This window comes from Mchenga conophoros, linkage group LG16 (genome assembly GCF_057382185.1).
Source record: "Mchenga conophoros isolate Kocher_MC1m ecotype Shallow Benthic linkage group LG16, M_conophoros_male_GT1.1, whole genome shotgun sequence".
NCBI lineage: Eukaryota > Metazoa > Chordata > Actinopteri > Cichliformes > Cichlidae > Mchenga > Mchenga conophoros.
The window spans coordinates 19,039,417-19,053,538 of NC_140541.1; the positions used below are offsets into that span (position 1 = coordinate 19,039,417).

At 40.3% G+C, this 14,122-nt stretch overlaps 2 protein-coding genes across 2 annotated transcripts in view; one reads left to right on the top strand and one right to left on the bottom strand.

Moving 5' to 3' along the window:
- Positions 1 to 6,030, bottom strand: otc (ornithine transcarbamylase). Its single transcript, XM_085248968.1, has 10 exons — positions 5,732 to 6,030; positions 5,509 to 5,647; positions 5,337 to 5,418; positions 3,626 to 3,713; positions 3,280 to 3,433; positions 3,079 to 3,201; positions 2,858 to 2,911; positions 2,616 to 2,765; positions 498 to 635; positions 1 to 386 (listed from the first exon to the last, which is right to left on the bottom strand). The coding sequence occupies exons 1-10, from the start codon at positions 5,812 to 5,814 to the stop codon at positions 327 to 329; spliced, it is 1,071 nt and encodes a 356-aa protein (XP_085105094.1). The 5' UTR covers positions 5,815 to 6,030; the 3' UTR covers positions 1 to 326.
- The window catches only part of rpgra (retinitis pigmentosa GTPase regulator a), a 23,248-nt gene continuing 14,717 nt past the window's right edge, over positions 5,592 to 14,122 (top strand). Inside the window, exons 1-6 of the mRNA XM_085248965.1 lie at positions 5,592 to 6,133; positions 7,180 to 7,413; positions 7,588 to 7,693; positions 7,841 to 8,010; positions 8,519 to 9,678; positions 12,875 to 12,954. Coding sequence (XP_085105091.1) covers positions 12,924 to 12,954 — 31 coding nt within the window. The 5' untranslated portion in view covers positions 5,592 to 6,133; positions 7,180 to 7,413; positions 7,588 to 7,693; ... (1 more) ...; positions 8,519 to 9,678; positions 12,875 to 12,923. The remainder of the gene's footprint in view (positions 6,134 to 7,179; positions 7,414 to 7,587; positions 7,694 to 7,840; positions 8,011 to 8,518; positions 9,679 to 12,874; positions 12,955 to 14,122) is intronic.

Consider the following 14,122-nt stretch of genomic DNA (forward strand, 5'->3'; position numbering starts at 1 on the left):
TGCACTAAACATTTACAAAATCAGTGGGGGTATTTTATTTATGGATTAACCTCTAGTTCTTCATCGTCACTGAAGTTTTAAGGCAGCTGTGGTGACACATCACACAAGAGTGAAATAAGAACTGTGAGCAATAAGCGAGTCCTGGGAATTCCTGGGTTCTCTGCACTTTGACACACAGACCTACTACACATAAACAGAAGCACACCACAGCCCCACGCTCCCACATGGCAGCTCTATCCTGAAGTTACAATATGACAGCATTGCAAAAGTCTTCTTTGAAGTCATCCCATGCCACAGAAAAGCTTAGTCCCTCTTAATAACTGATGTTAAAACTTCAGCATGGGGATCTGTGGCGTGTAGTCGGTCAGAAGAGAAACAATGAGGCCCTGAAAGACAGAAGACAGTTGTGATGGTCAGTTGAAAGAAAATTAAACTGGAGTTAAGAGGGGATTAAAACAAACTCAAACAGCACATTGTGCGTTAACATTTCAGCCCACCATGATGGTCCATTTTCTATTCTCTGCCTCCGAAAAAACGAGAGAACGGGATGAGTAGAACACCTGATCATCCACCTCCTCCATTTTCCGAGGGAGACAGTGCAGGAAGGTCCAGTCTGACTTGGCCACACTTCCTGTCTGTAACAGAAGGGCATCAAACCACGGGTAAGTGTTATCGTCCATGGAGTGTAAGGATTTTCAGGGATGTGACTTAGACTTTCCTTCCCTTCCTTGAACTTGTTTTCTTAATATGAAAGTATCTAACTGTGTATACTACAGGGAGTGCAGAATTATTAGGCAAATGAGTATTTTGTCCACATCATCCTCTTCATGCATGTTGTCTTACTCCAAGCTGTATAGGCTCGAAAGCCTACTACCAATGAAGCATATTAGGTGATGTGCATCTCTGTAATGAGAAGGGGTGTGGTCTAATGACATCAACACCCTATATATCAGGTGTGCATAATTATTAGGCAACGTCCTTTCCTTTGGCAAAATGGGTCAAAAGAAGGACTTGACAGGCTCAGAAAAGTCAAAAACAGTGAGATATCTTGCAGAGGGATGCAGCAGTCTCAAAATTGCAAAGCTTCTGAAGCGTGATCATCGAACAATCAAGCGTTTCATTCAAAATAGTCAACAGGGTCGCAAGAAGCGTGTGGAAAAACCAAGGTGCAAAATAACTGCCCATGAACTGAGAAAAGTCAAGCGTGCAGCTGCCAAGATGCCACCAGTTTGGCCATATTTCAGAGCTGCAACATCACTGGAGTGCCCAAAAGCACAAGGTGTGCAATACTCAGAGACATGGCCAAGGTAAGAAAGGCTGAAAGACGACCACCACTGAACAAGACACACAAGCTGAAACGTCAAGACTGGGCCAAGAAATATCTCAAGACTGGTTTTTCTAAGGTTTTATGGACTGATGAAATGAGAGTGAGTCTTGATGGGCCAGATGGATGGGCCCGTGGCTGGATTGGTAAAGGGCAGAGAGCTCCAGTCCGACTCAGACGCCAGCAAGGTGGAGGTAGAGTACTGGTTTGGGCTGGTATCATCAAAGATGAGCTTGTGGGGCCTTTTCGGGTTGAGGATGGAGTCAAGCTCAACTCCCAGTCCTACTGCCAGTTTCTGGAAGACACCTTCTTCAAGCAGTGGTACAGGAAGAAGTCTGCATCCTTCAAGAAAAACATGATTTTCATGCAGGACAATGCTCCATCACACGCGTCCAAGTACTCCACAGCGTGGCTGGCAAGAAAGGGTATAAAAGAAGAAAAACTAATGACATGGCCTCCTTGTTCACCTGATCTGAACCCCATTGAGAACCTGTGGTCCATCATCAAATGTGAGATTTACAAGGAGGGAAAACAGTACACCTCTCTGAACAGTGTCTGGGAGGCTGTGGTTGCTGCTGCACGCAATGTTGATGGTGAACAGATCAAAACACTGACAGAATCCATGGATGGCAGGCTTTTGCAAAGAAAGGTGGCTATATTGGTCGCTGATTTGTTTTTGTTTTGTTTTTGAATGTCAGAAATGTATATTTGTGAATGTGGAGATGTTATATTGGTTTCACTGGTAAAAATAAATAATTGAAATGGGTATATATTTGTTTTTTGTTAAGTTGCCTAATAATTATGCACATTAATAGTCACCTGCACACACAGATATCCCCCTAAAATAGCTAAAACTAAAAACAAACTAAAAACTACTTCCAAAAACATTCAGCTTTGATATTAATGAGTTTTTTGGGTTCATTGAGAACATGGTTGTTGTTCAATAATAAAATTATTCCTCAAAAATACAACTTGCCTAATAATTCTGCACTCCCTGTATACGCATAAAAACTAAACTAAAACCATTTAAAACCAGTTTCAATAGGTGGTGACATGATGCATAAAAACAAAACTTTCTCAAAAACCATTTTTATACAGTTTTCTTGTCTTTATCTAAAAAAACAACAACAATACTTTTCCGTGATTTGTTATATATTCATGTATCATTAATACACATATACACACCCAAACATATAGCAAATAAATGATTTTTATCTGAAAAATATTAGTGTTTAAAAACAGGTAAAAAGGTGAGAGTAACTACTTGGCTGAAAGTAATGTCCTTCTTTACCTGCATAGAAATCTGGTATCCATGGAAGTCTTTTAGCCTCTTTTTCTTCTCCTCTTCCTGTCCCATACTGACCCAGGTGTCAGTGACCAAGACATTGCTGTCACGGGCAGCCTCCATGGGGTCAGAGGTCAGAATCAACTGAGTACCATGCTGAGACAGAATATAATATTATTTATTAACATTAACCTTGGCAGAATACTTGAAACTAGAAGACATTAATGGCAGGTTTTAGAGGACCTCACCTGTTTGGCGAGCCTGTGTGCCTCTTCAGTAACGCCCTTGTCTGGCTCGTACCCCTGAACACAAAGATATGACTTTATCTTACTGACACAAGAAGTGCGCAGATAAGAAGCTCAAGGCTGACTGCCTGCCTTTAACCTCAAACTACACAAAAACACATAAGATACAAAGACCAGAGTAACAAAGAGATCACATGCATCCAATAGCGCAATAAGAAACCAACCTTCGGTGTAGCAACCTTAAGATGAACTCCGAGTTTGGCTGCAGTCATCATGAAGGAGTGGAGAACATTGTTGCCATCTCCAATCCAGCTCACCGTTAGACCATTAAGGGATCCGTAATGCTCCTGGATTTAAAGAAAACAGGTACTGCATGGTTATCAACTAGTGCATTAAAATTGCAGAATACCACAGGGTAAGAGTACCTGTAAGGTGAGGAAGTCAGCCAGAATCTGGATTGGGTGATACAGATCTGACAGTCCGTTAATGATGGGGATTGAAGCCTCCCTATCTAGCTCCTCCAGCGTCGAGTGCTTGTAAACACGAGCCAAGACAACATCACAGAATCCAGAGAGGACCCTGTTGTGAAAGATCAGACATGCACAAGGACTTTGTGGTTTATATACTGAGCCAGGAGGGAAATCTTGTTGAGAAAAACTGCGTTTCTTCTTCAGCAATTACATACAACAATGAAAATCATGAGGAGACTGCTATAGAAAAGGTTAAAGCCTGCAGCTGCTTTTATTTCCCTGAGATAAACCAACAGCTCACCTGGCTGTATCTGTGCAGCTCTCATTCACTCCCAGGTGGATGTCCTGTGAGGTAAGGAAACAGGGGTGTCCACCCAGCAGAGAAAATCCTGGAGTTACAAGATTAAGGTACTTTTAGTTTCCCTAAAAGTCAACTAGTGCTTTAAAAAGTGTACTTAAAGTAAATGTGCAGGCAGGAATATATAGAGGAGTGCACACTAAGGGGAGTGTGGGGGTGGTGGAGAGGGGAAATGAGGAGTGCTGATCAGTGTTTTGGTGGGGGTTTGTACTGAAAGTCGCCTTTCAGCAGTTCTTTTGTGACTACATTAACAATGACTGCACTGAATGGCATTAGCCGGGCTCCTGCACAAGGATAGTTTTTTAATTTATGTAATTATTGGCTTAATGACCTTCCATGCAGTAAGATACCACTGTTAAAACCATTGTACTTTTAATCCCTATAGGTAAAGCTACATTAGCATGTTTTCATCAGTGAAATAAAGCAAGCATTCATTCATACATGTCATCTATGTAAACAAAGACTGACTTTGGCCTGATGTGACAAGACCATATTACTCACTGTAGGGTGTAACTGTATGGATCTATGCCAATATTAAATCAAGAATGATTCAGTTAATACATATAAATAATAAAAAAGCTGACTAACAAATAAAAAGCTACAAAGCAAATATTGGGATGTATAATTGAAACAGTAATTATGGAAAAACTTCAACTTTCTGCCTCTGAAAAAATAAAACAAATAAAAATTTTGGGTTATTATCAAAAGATTGTGTAACTTATTAATTTCGCATCTTGACATAGTTAACTAAAAACGTCTAAATTGAACGAAATAACTTGAAATTTTTAAATTAAGGTTAAGAAAATTCCAAGTTTCGTTACGGTCGTCATGAAGGTGTGCAGTTATGGATAACAACAATGTTTTTGTGTGTGTTTTGTTGTTGTTTTTCCAATGGGAGAAAGCATCCATTATATGCATAAAGAAACACACAGCAAATTTCAGAATCACTTTCATTGCTCAATTTATACACAATAACAACCTAAATTTGTGACTTACAGAAAAAAATGTTGTTTTTTTCAGTGGTGGAAGCAAGTTTCCATTAATTTAACATAATATTAAATAAAAAAGAATGACTATTAGGAAAAAAAAAACCCTGAAATATATGAGTAACCAAACACATGAAAAATATAAAGATACACAAGCAAAACAAAATGAAGACTGAATCTGATTGAGATGCTGTGGCGTGACCGTATAAAGGCGGCTCATGCTCAAAAACCCTCTAATGTGGCAGAATTACAACAATTCTGCAAAGATCAGCAGCTGAAATTCCTCCACGGTGCAGTGAAAGACTCATTGCCAGTTATCGCAAACACCTAATTTAAGTTGTTGCTACTAAAAGTGGCCCAACCAGTTATTAGGTTTTATTGGGCAATAATTTTTCATACAGGGTCATGTAGGTTTGGATTTTTTCCTCTTAACAAACACCTTTATTTAGAAATTGCATTTTGCGTTTACTTGCGTTATCTTTGTCTAATATTTAAATTTGTTTGATGAGCTGAAAAATTAAAATGTGACAAACAAAAAAAATAGGAAATCAGAATAGGGGGACAAAAGCCTTTCCACACCACTACATATAGCAATGAAATATCTTGCCTCTGTCAAATCCCATACCCTGAGCCACGTCATGCATATGTTTGCATAGAAAAACTGACACCTGTTTCTGTGGACATTCTTGTTCTGGTGCTCCTCTTCTCAAATATCATTGCAATCGACTTTCCTTGTAGAAGAGGCAAATACTGAAATAGAAATGACTCTTAATTACACATCCAGAGACCACAGAGTACACCAACTATAAGTACTGAAGTTTTGCAATTAAAGTTAAATACCTGTTTTTCGTGCTTGATCCGATGCTTGAGGTCTCCGGAGACCCACAGCAGCTTCTTGATTTCATCTGAGCTGAAATCCTTCAGAGTCAGACAGCTGCGACCTTTTAAATTCACCGAGCCGAGGCAGGCGGCTCCGGCGCTGGAAAAGCAACAAATATATTTTATCTTTTATCACCCGCACCCTACTTTCACAGCTCTTCTTCCACATTCGGATTTATCTTACCCAAACGCTCGTGCTGAACAGCTGTGCAGAGATTGGAAATATCTGGAAAGCGGGCTTTTTGCAGCAGACAGCCTCAGAGGCATGGTGGCTCACGGTAAGTGCAGCGGGAGCGCAATGCTATGTGGATATTTCATCAGAGAGGAACAACTTCTGTATGCCTCCTGTGTTTCAGGTGTCCTGCCAAAAGTAGTTACCCCCGGCAAAAACTGTTTCCCAATCTACGAGAGCGCGCAAAGGAGGAGGAGCCACTTGCCCAGCTTCGTTTCTGTACGCTACTTGTCACTGATCTGCAATCCGCGCAATAAAGCGTAAACCTGGAAAACAAACAACAGACTCGATTCGTGAATGGATTTTAATACTAACTTCGTGACATTGTAATGTGCCGTGCGGAAGACTATTGAAGTAAGTGCTTCCCAGTATCTGCTGGGAATAGTTTGTCCAAACAAAGACGTTGATACTATGGTTTACATTTCTGTAATGCACATTAGCGGTGCTATCACGAAGGAGTTTATTTGCAAAATAAGAGTATAACCAATAACCCCAGTAACTCTGGAGAGGATTTCTTCCTCCCAGCAAAGGTTATAGAGGGGTACAGATTTTATCAGGCTGTGTGGCAGCGTCTGCCAAAATGTGTGTCCTCTCCATCAATAATAAACGTTAGCAGTTTTTCTTTGACAATAAATAATTTAAATAAAAAAAAACATATAAATATACACGTCTTTGTCAGTAACAGGGCTTTTCAAAAATTTGCAAGTCAGTTTTGGGCAACCTTTCGTAGGCCTATTCGACTCCAACATTGACACATTTTTCCAAAATCTTAGGTCACGTGGGTTTCCTCGTTAATTATTCAAATTAGTTCACGTTGTGAAAACCCGAGTTCCTCTGAGCTAACGAGAAGATAACAATTTATTTTATAACCAACACCACAAGAGGATGGAACCAGACGAGTACAAGAGTTTGGTTGCAAATAAACTAAAAGGCGAGTATCCAGCGCTTTTCACGAAAAAAGAGAAATTTCTTCTCCGAAGAAAAGCTGCTATTTACGACATTGAAGGTAATAACAGCAACTTCGTAGCGTTTATAAACCTCATCAATACATATATTAACACACACACACAATGGCAAAATGTGTAGTCTTAATTAGTCTTAATTAGCTTGACCTTTCTTTGACCTAAACAAAAACAAGAGAAGCCATTTCAAAGCGTTTCTACTGGCCAGGGATGTCATTGGACGTCAATAATTGGGTGGGTACTCAAAAGAAACTCTGTAATTCTACTACAGCTAACTTATTTTAAGATGAACACAGCAATGTTTCTGTATCTCTCAAATTAATTTACTGTTGTGTTTCTTACTGAATTGCTTTTGTTTTTGATTAGGTTTCCCAGTGTGCAGTTTGTCAGGCAAGTGCTGCAACAATTAATTAATGTAACTATGTTTTTCTTTTTAAGGTTTCTCAGCCATTTTAATTGGTTGGGATGGACATTATTGGGAAACCTACTGAAACCAACAGCGGACATCAGTATATTTGTGTTTTTATTGACTATTTCACAAAATGGCCACAAGCACACCCTTTGAGGTCGAAATCAGCCAAGGATGTGACAAACTGTCTCATAAAATTTGTCCACCAGTTCGAAGCACCAAAAAGGATTCTCAGTGACCAAGGCAAAAAATTTGTCAATTCTGTAAGTACTTTAGTCTTTGGCAAAAATATTTGGACACATATTTGATTAACTTTTTGAAAATGGTTCCATTTCTGGTCTTTATAAATCTCTTTTTGAGATATTAGTATGACTGTTGTATATTTAAATTCTTATTGTAATGTGCTTATAGTCAGTGTATATTACTTGCTTTTGCAGCTCAACAGAAGGGTATGCAGATTGTTAAACATTAAAAGAAGCCTCTGCTCGTTCTATCACCCACAAACAATGGCTTGGCGGAGAGAATGAATGGCACCATTCAGAGGTAAATTGGAGTGCATGCAGCTTAATGCATAACATGTTATACTTTTATGGGATTCACTTCAACTAAAACATTAATGCATGACATTTAACTATTAAAAAATTAAAATGATCTTTCATATGAATGTTTTCCATGTGCTTTCATTGTCAGAGGCCTCTGTAAGGTTGTTGGTGACCATCCAGAATTGTGGGTTGAGTATCTGGATGCTGTGATGTTTGGACCTTGGAACTAAAAAGCAAATGACCACCAAATACTCACCATATTACCTGATATTTGGCAGAGAGGCTCATTATCCAGCCGAAATCCCAGAAGAGTACATGGTATGTCTTTCTGTCTGTGACAAACTACATGAAAATCCCACAAAGAACCTGTGTAAGTTTTTGAGGCACAGGCAGATCAGTTTCAATACATGCATGCATAAAAGCACTACACCACTGAATATTTTTATGGATTGTTCCATCCCCCAATAAGTTTTCTTCATGTACAATCAATCCCAAGATACACTGAAGCTGTACCAGAAACGCATTGTCTTAAAACCTTACCAAAGACACTTAATGTTAATTTTCACTTTATTTCTCAGTTCTTTTATCTATGATCTGTGTGTCTTACACAGATTATAGTAATAATAGACATTGCTTTCGCAAGACATTCAAAAGCTGTTGAAACTGGTGAAGGACAGTGTGGTCAAAGCACAGGAAAAAACAAAGAGCAAAATAAAAATGATGACGAGAGATGTTGTCTTCAAAGTTGGTGACAAAGTTTTAAGAGAATTGAAAGTGTTAACTTTATTCTTTCATGAGTTATTTGCAAGTTTCTCTTTGTTCACAGCCATTGACATGTCGAAGAGGTTAACACGTGAGGAGTGGATCGAAATGGTGTTGATATCTGGTGAACGCAGTAACCGGATCGTTGCAGCAGATTTCAATGCAAGACACCCTATGAGACCACCCATCTCCCATGCTACAGTTAGCAAACTGCTTGCTAAGTTTCATGAAACTGGTTCAGTGTTGGATTTGCCAAAATGTGGACGCAAGAAAACTGTCACTAATGAAGAAACATCAGTGGCTGTCCTAGCTTCATTCAGCAAGAGCCCACAGCGTAGCACTCGCCGCATGTCACTGGAGAGTGGCATTAGTCGAACATCCCTTTGGTGGATATTGGCTACTCACAAATGGCACCCTTACAAACTCCAGCTACTGCAGCATCTCAACGAGGATGACCCAGATCAGCGCACAGAATTTGCAGAATGGGCAAAACAAAAATTGGAACAGAACCCTTAGTTCACGCAGAAGATTTTGTTCAGTGATGAGGCGAACTTTTATGTGAATGGTGAAGTTAATAAACAAAACCACCGCTATTGGTCTGCGGTCTCTCTGCGACTGTGTGTTTCCTGGGTGAGAGAGCGCCTTGTTGTTGTGCTAAGCTAATAGGCAGAATGCTACAGGCATAGCCCAATGACTGTATAGCCCTAAAGAATGTAGCCTCATGGGCAGTGTAGTCCGTGCTGCAGCGAGAATGGACTGCCATACCCGTTATGTGTCTGTGAGCGCGAGGAGGGAGAAAAAGGAAAAGTACGAGCTGTCACTGAGCAGAAACGGGAGCTGGAAGTAGAGCTGGGTGATATAACGATATGTATCGCGATATAACTTTTACTCGATAGAGAAATTAAGCTATCGCGATAGACCTCGCCGCTCTTGTCCTCTTAAAAAAAAAAAAAAGTCAGCCAATCCAAATTAAGTAGCGCAGAGCCGAACCAATCACAGCCGCAGCGTCACGTCGCGTGACTTGTTACGTACAGCACAAGTGCCAAGCCGCACGTGTGTTTGTTTGGGAAGCAGCCAGCGGGTAATGGAGCCAGCGCGTAATGGAGGAAATGAGTGTGCCGACTAGAAAAATCAACCGAGCGTGACCGAAGAGAAAACAGATGATGGTTCCAATGCCGGAGAGATTGTCGAACGGAAGAGCCATAGAAGTTCCGTAGTGTGAAGGTATTTCGGCTATTTCAAGTCTGACAAAAAACAGTAGCGTGCACTGTAAATTGTGCCGAAAGCAAGTCTGGAAATACAATAAACTGGTGCATGCGTCACACTGTGCGCCACGTTATTGTTTCGGTGAAATGAATTTCTACAATACTGTTAATTCTACTCTCTGCAGTGTTTAAATGCTTACATATACACACAGTTACTGTCCCTCCACACATACGACTCGGTTCTGCTTCTATGCCGCAGCTTTGTTTACTTTTTCCCACCGAGGCTTCTAGACTTCTGATTGGCCAACATTTCTGCACGGTTAGGAATCTAGCGCCACCTGCTGCTTTGGCATGTTCATAGCAGCGTTTTCCTTCATTTCTGCCTTTGTGTGGACGGGATTATTTTTTAAAACGAAAATAATCAACACAATAATCAAAAGGTAACAGATTAAACAGTCCAGTGTCCCATTTGTGGACCAAGTAAAAACACACAGTCCAAGTCCAGAGCCAGCTATGCCACAAAGCCAGTTGAACTCCACACATTAACTTGAACAGGGTTAGCAGTTGTCCTATGAGACCTACCACCCTGTAAATAGATAGCCAGTGGTCACTCCGGCCTCTGCAACTCGGCTGCCTTTAGGCTGTGGCATATAATAGGCACTGGCCTATACAGAGAGACAAAATAGCACCTTCACTATATAATTCACAGCACACAACCCATCCATCCCAAACAGAACAGGTTTCAGCACATTACATACCTGCACAGAGAGACAAACTAACACAGCAGTGTTTGTAGTGTGGGCTATAAGTAGACCAATGTATCAGTGCAATCAATTACACCTGCCTCTAATTAGTCCAATTCCATTATAGCCATTGGCTCACTGTAAATGTGACACACACAACCACTCCCAACCCAGTGCAGCTTCACACAATAATATGGAGATGAATTAATCCAGGCACATTAGTCTACCATGTTACACCTGTGCAAACAAAAAGCCCAACAATATATTCAACACCAATACACATTACCCAGTGTGTGAGTTTGACAGTGGTCTAAATCAACATGAAGATATGGAGATATAATTTCTGAGTATTCTTCAAACACATTTTAGCTGGACCAGACTCAACTGCTTTTAAACTCATACATTCCCAATGATAAGCTAATGCAAATTGATGTTTCCTTGCAAGTGGTACAGTCAAATTCTTAAGGTTCTTAATACAGTCTTTGAAAAATTTGTGTTTGGCTTCAAATCTCATGGTCCAGATATGAATGAGAGGACCAATCTTTCGAACGCACCTCGGATAGTGGACCATGAAATGATGTTTTGGAATTAAGTTGCTTGATGGGTATAGTTCTCTAAAGAGTCTATGGTGTACAATAATCAGGTGCTTTAAATACACAGTCATTCCTTCAGTGATAGAGATTGGGAAAACGATGTTTAGAATGTGCAACAAATGCCAGTGCAAATCATCTTCTGGGATGAGATGAGATGAATGAATTCCCGCTGTTGTGCCTACATCAATATTGTACACAGAGGTCTGCAAAAATGTGTGCAGGCTGGACAGAGTGTCTTCATATTTCACACGTCAACGAAGTGACACTTGAACAGCTCATCAAATGCACGCAGTGATGTGCATGACTGACATGGAAGAAGCTTCCGATCCAAGACAATGTAGAAGCTGAAAACCTGTGCTTTCTAAGTCCCTGTGGCCAGGAGATATGGCTGGGGGTTTCCTTCATTATTCATGAGGTGATCCTCAAGGCTCTGGTAGGACTGAAACACAATAAAAAGCATAACTTTATAAGCCCCTTAGGTTAAGAAAGGGTGTTCCATGAACCACAGTATGTGGAACTGGATCCAACACTCATCTTCTTAGGACGTTTCCTTCCAGCTGGTTGTGGCGTGAGAAGATGCAGCAAAACAAGAAGAGAAGCCATGTCTCGTTGAGGGTATGAGCAGAAAAGAAGTGATCCATACACACATTATGCACACTACTGCTTTTTAAATAACTTTTAAAAATGAAAACTAAAATCACTACATTAATAAAATGTTACCATGGGACACTACCTGGCTCATCAGCATAATCCCTTCCTTTGTTCAAGGCCGATTTCAGCAATCTTTTTAGAAGACAAGTCTCTTTAAGGTCTCTGGCTTCCCTGGCTACCTTGTCTTTAAAACTCGTGTTCCATTTTTCCAGGAACCTGGAAAAAATTCGACAATTTTTAGCCAAACAACTGTTTTAATCTGTGGATTATACATATGAACTACATAAGATACTGGACTCTTTCACACACCTCACATCTCCACACGCACTCTGGTTTTTCCTTTTGCACGCTTCTTATAATTTATAATTTCTTTTTATTAATAATTTCTTACATAAACTGTTATTTGCACATCTTACTGTAAATTTCTAAATTAAAGCTGTAATTTTTTGTAGTAATCTGTAAATATTACTGTCAATTCTATAATTTAATGGTCGGGCATTGCACAGCAATAAGCATTTCACCTCATGTCATACTGTGTATGGTTGTGTGTGTGACAAATAAAATTTGATTTTGAAATTTGAATTGGAACTCCAGACAGCTGGGCAGCCCAGCACCTGAGGGCTCTGGGACACACACCATCAGGGCCAGCAGCTTTACTGGAATGGAGTCTGCCCAGTTCCCTTGTGATTTCATCTGCTGAGAGGGACAAAGAGAGACAGGCTGAGGGGGCAAGACAGGGGGGAGGAAAATGGAGAAGATCGGAAGAGCTGGGAGTGGAGACAGAAGACGCAGGCAGATTTAGTTTGTTTGCACATTCAACGTCTCCATCTATTCCCACACCTTTCTTTTGTCTCTGGCCAGTAATGGTCCACATTCCCTTCCACACCTCCCTGGTGTTGTTTTCTTGGAGTTTGCTTTCCAGCTTCCTTCTGTAAGACTCCTTTCCCTCAGCAATCTTGGCTTTAAGCTCCTTCTGCACCAGTTTCAACTGTTCTTTGTCCCTGTTTCTAAAAGCTGTCTTTTTCTTGTTCAGTACAGCTTTAATGTCTTTGGTTACCCAAAGTTTCTTGTTGGGGAAGCAGGGAATATTTTTTGGGGGGAACAATAATATATAATAAAATAAAATGACCGTAATGCAGCATCTTCCTGTGGCTAAGCCTCTTCCTGCCTCTCTCTCTCTTTCCCCCTCTCTCTCACCTGTCCTCCTGGGTTTGATCTACCTAATCAGCAGGGAGCCGCAAGGTGAGGAGGTGTGAGGGAGACAGCCAGCAGTGAAGATGACCGGGCAGACCGATGTCGACATACCAGGTGAGCCTTGCTACATATTATAAAGCCCTCGGCTTCATGCACACCTAATCATACCTAACACAGGCTCCATTTTGCTCACGGATAGCATGTTTCTATTTCTGTCAGCCTGCTGATACTTAAATGGCTTGAGCTCTGACAGCAGGCTTGGCTGGGATTTAGTGGGTGTTAAGTTCGGGAAGTACTTAAACTTTCTGTCCCTGGGCTTTCTAGAGATGAATCACAGACAGCAATGTGCAAAATTCTTGAACCGCTTCTCACCTAAAACCATTTCTTTAAGCAATAGTTCTCTTTAGGACACTGGCTGCTGTTTCATTTATTTTCAGTCCAGTCTCTATGCCTGACCGTTTTCAGGGGGATATTTTAATTTTTATTTGTTTGTTTGTTATTGTTGTTAAGCCAGTTAACACTGACTTATGAAACACAAGCATTAAAAAGACACCTAATTTAACAGCTTGTCATAAAACACAATTTGTTCCCATTTCTTTGGCACCTTAAATCATATAAAAAATGTCAAAGAAAACATATTTGATAGGCATGAAACAGTATTGTTGCAACCACAAGATGATTCCTAAAGAGCTATTTGTCAAAAACCTAAAAAAGATCTTATCATGGTGTGCAGTGTGTTCTTAAAAATTTGAGGAAACTTTACAGTTGTAAGATAAAAGAAGGTAGCAGGCTTAATAACCATCTACAGAAGATAAGCAGTATCTGAAAATCATGTCCTTGAGAAATCCAGCAAAGACCTGACACAGGAACTGAGAGATGCATCTGCCCTTCAGCTGATCCATTTACTGTTCACTGAAGTCTCATCAAAAATATTCTCAGTGGAAGGGTGGCTGTCAAGAAGCCATTATTAAAGAAGTGAAACCAGGAGAAAAGGCTGAGGTCAAATTGCAAAATAACTGGTCTGGCAGCAGCTCTTATGCAGTGATGAATCCAAATATGAAATTTTTCGTTCAAATAATTGCCAAAATACAGAGGAGGTCAGGAAAGAGGTACAACCATCTGTAAAACCCTGTGTGAACCCTGTGTCATGGTTTGGGGCTGTGAGAGTTCAGACTGTGTTTAAGAATAAAGGTGGTCTAATATCAACTTCCAAGCTTGTAAGAATTACACAGACTTGTTTTTTGCCTTATAATGGTGTATTTCCATGTATGTTTGCATGTTT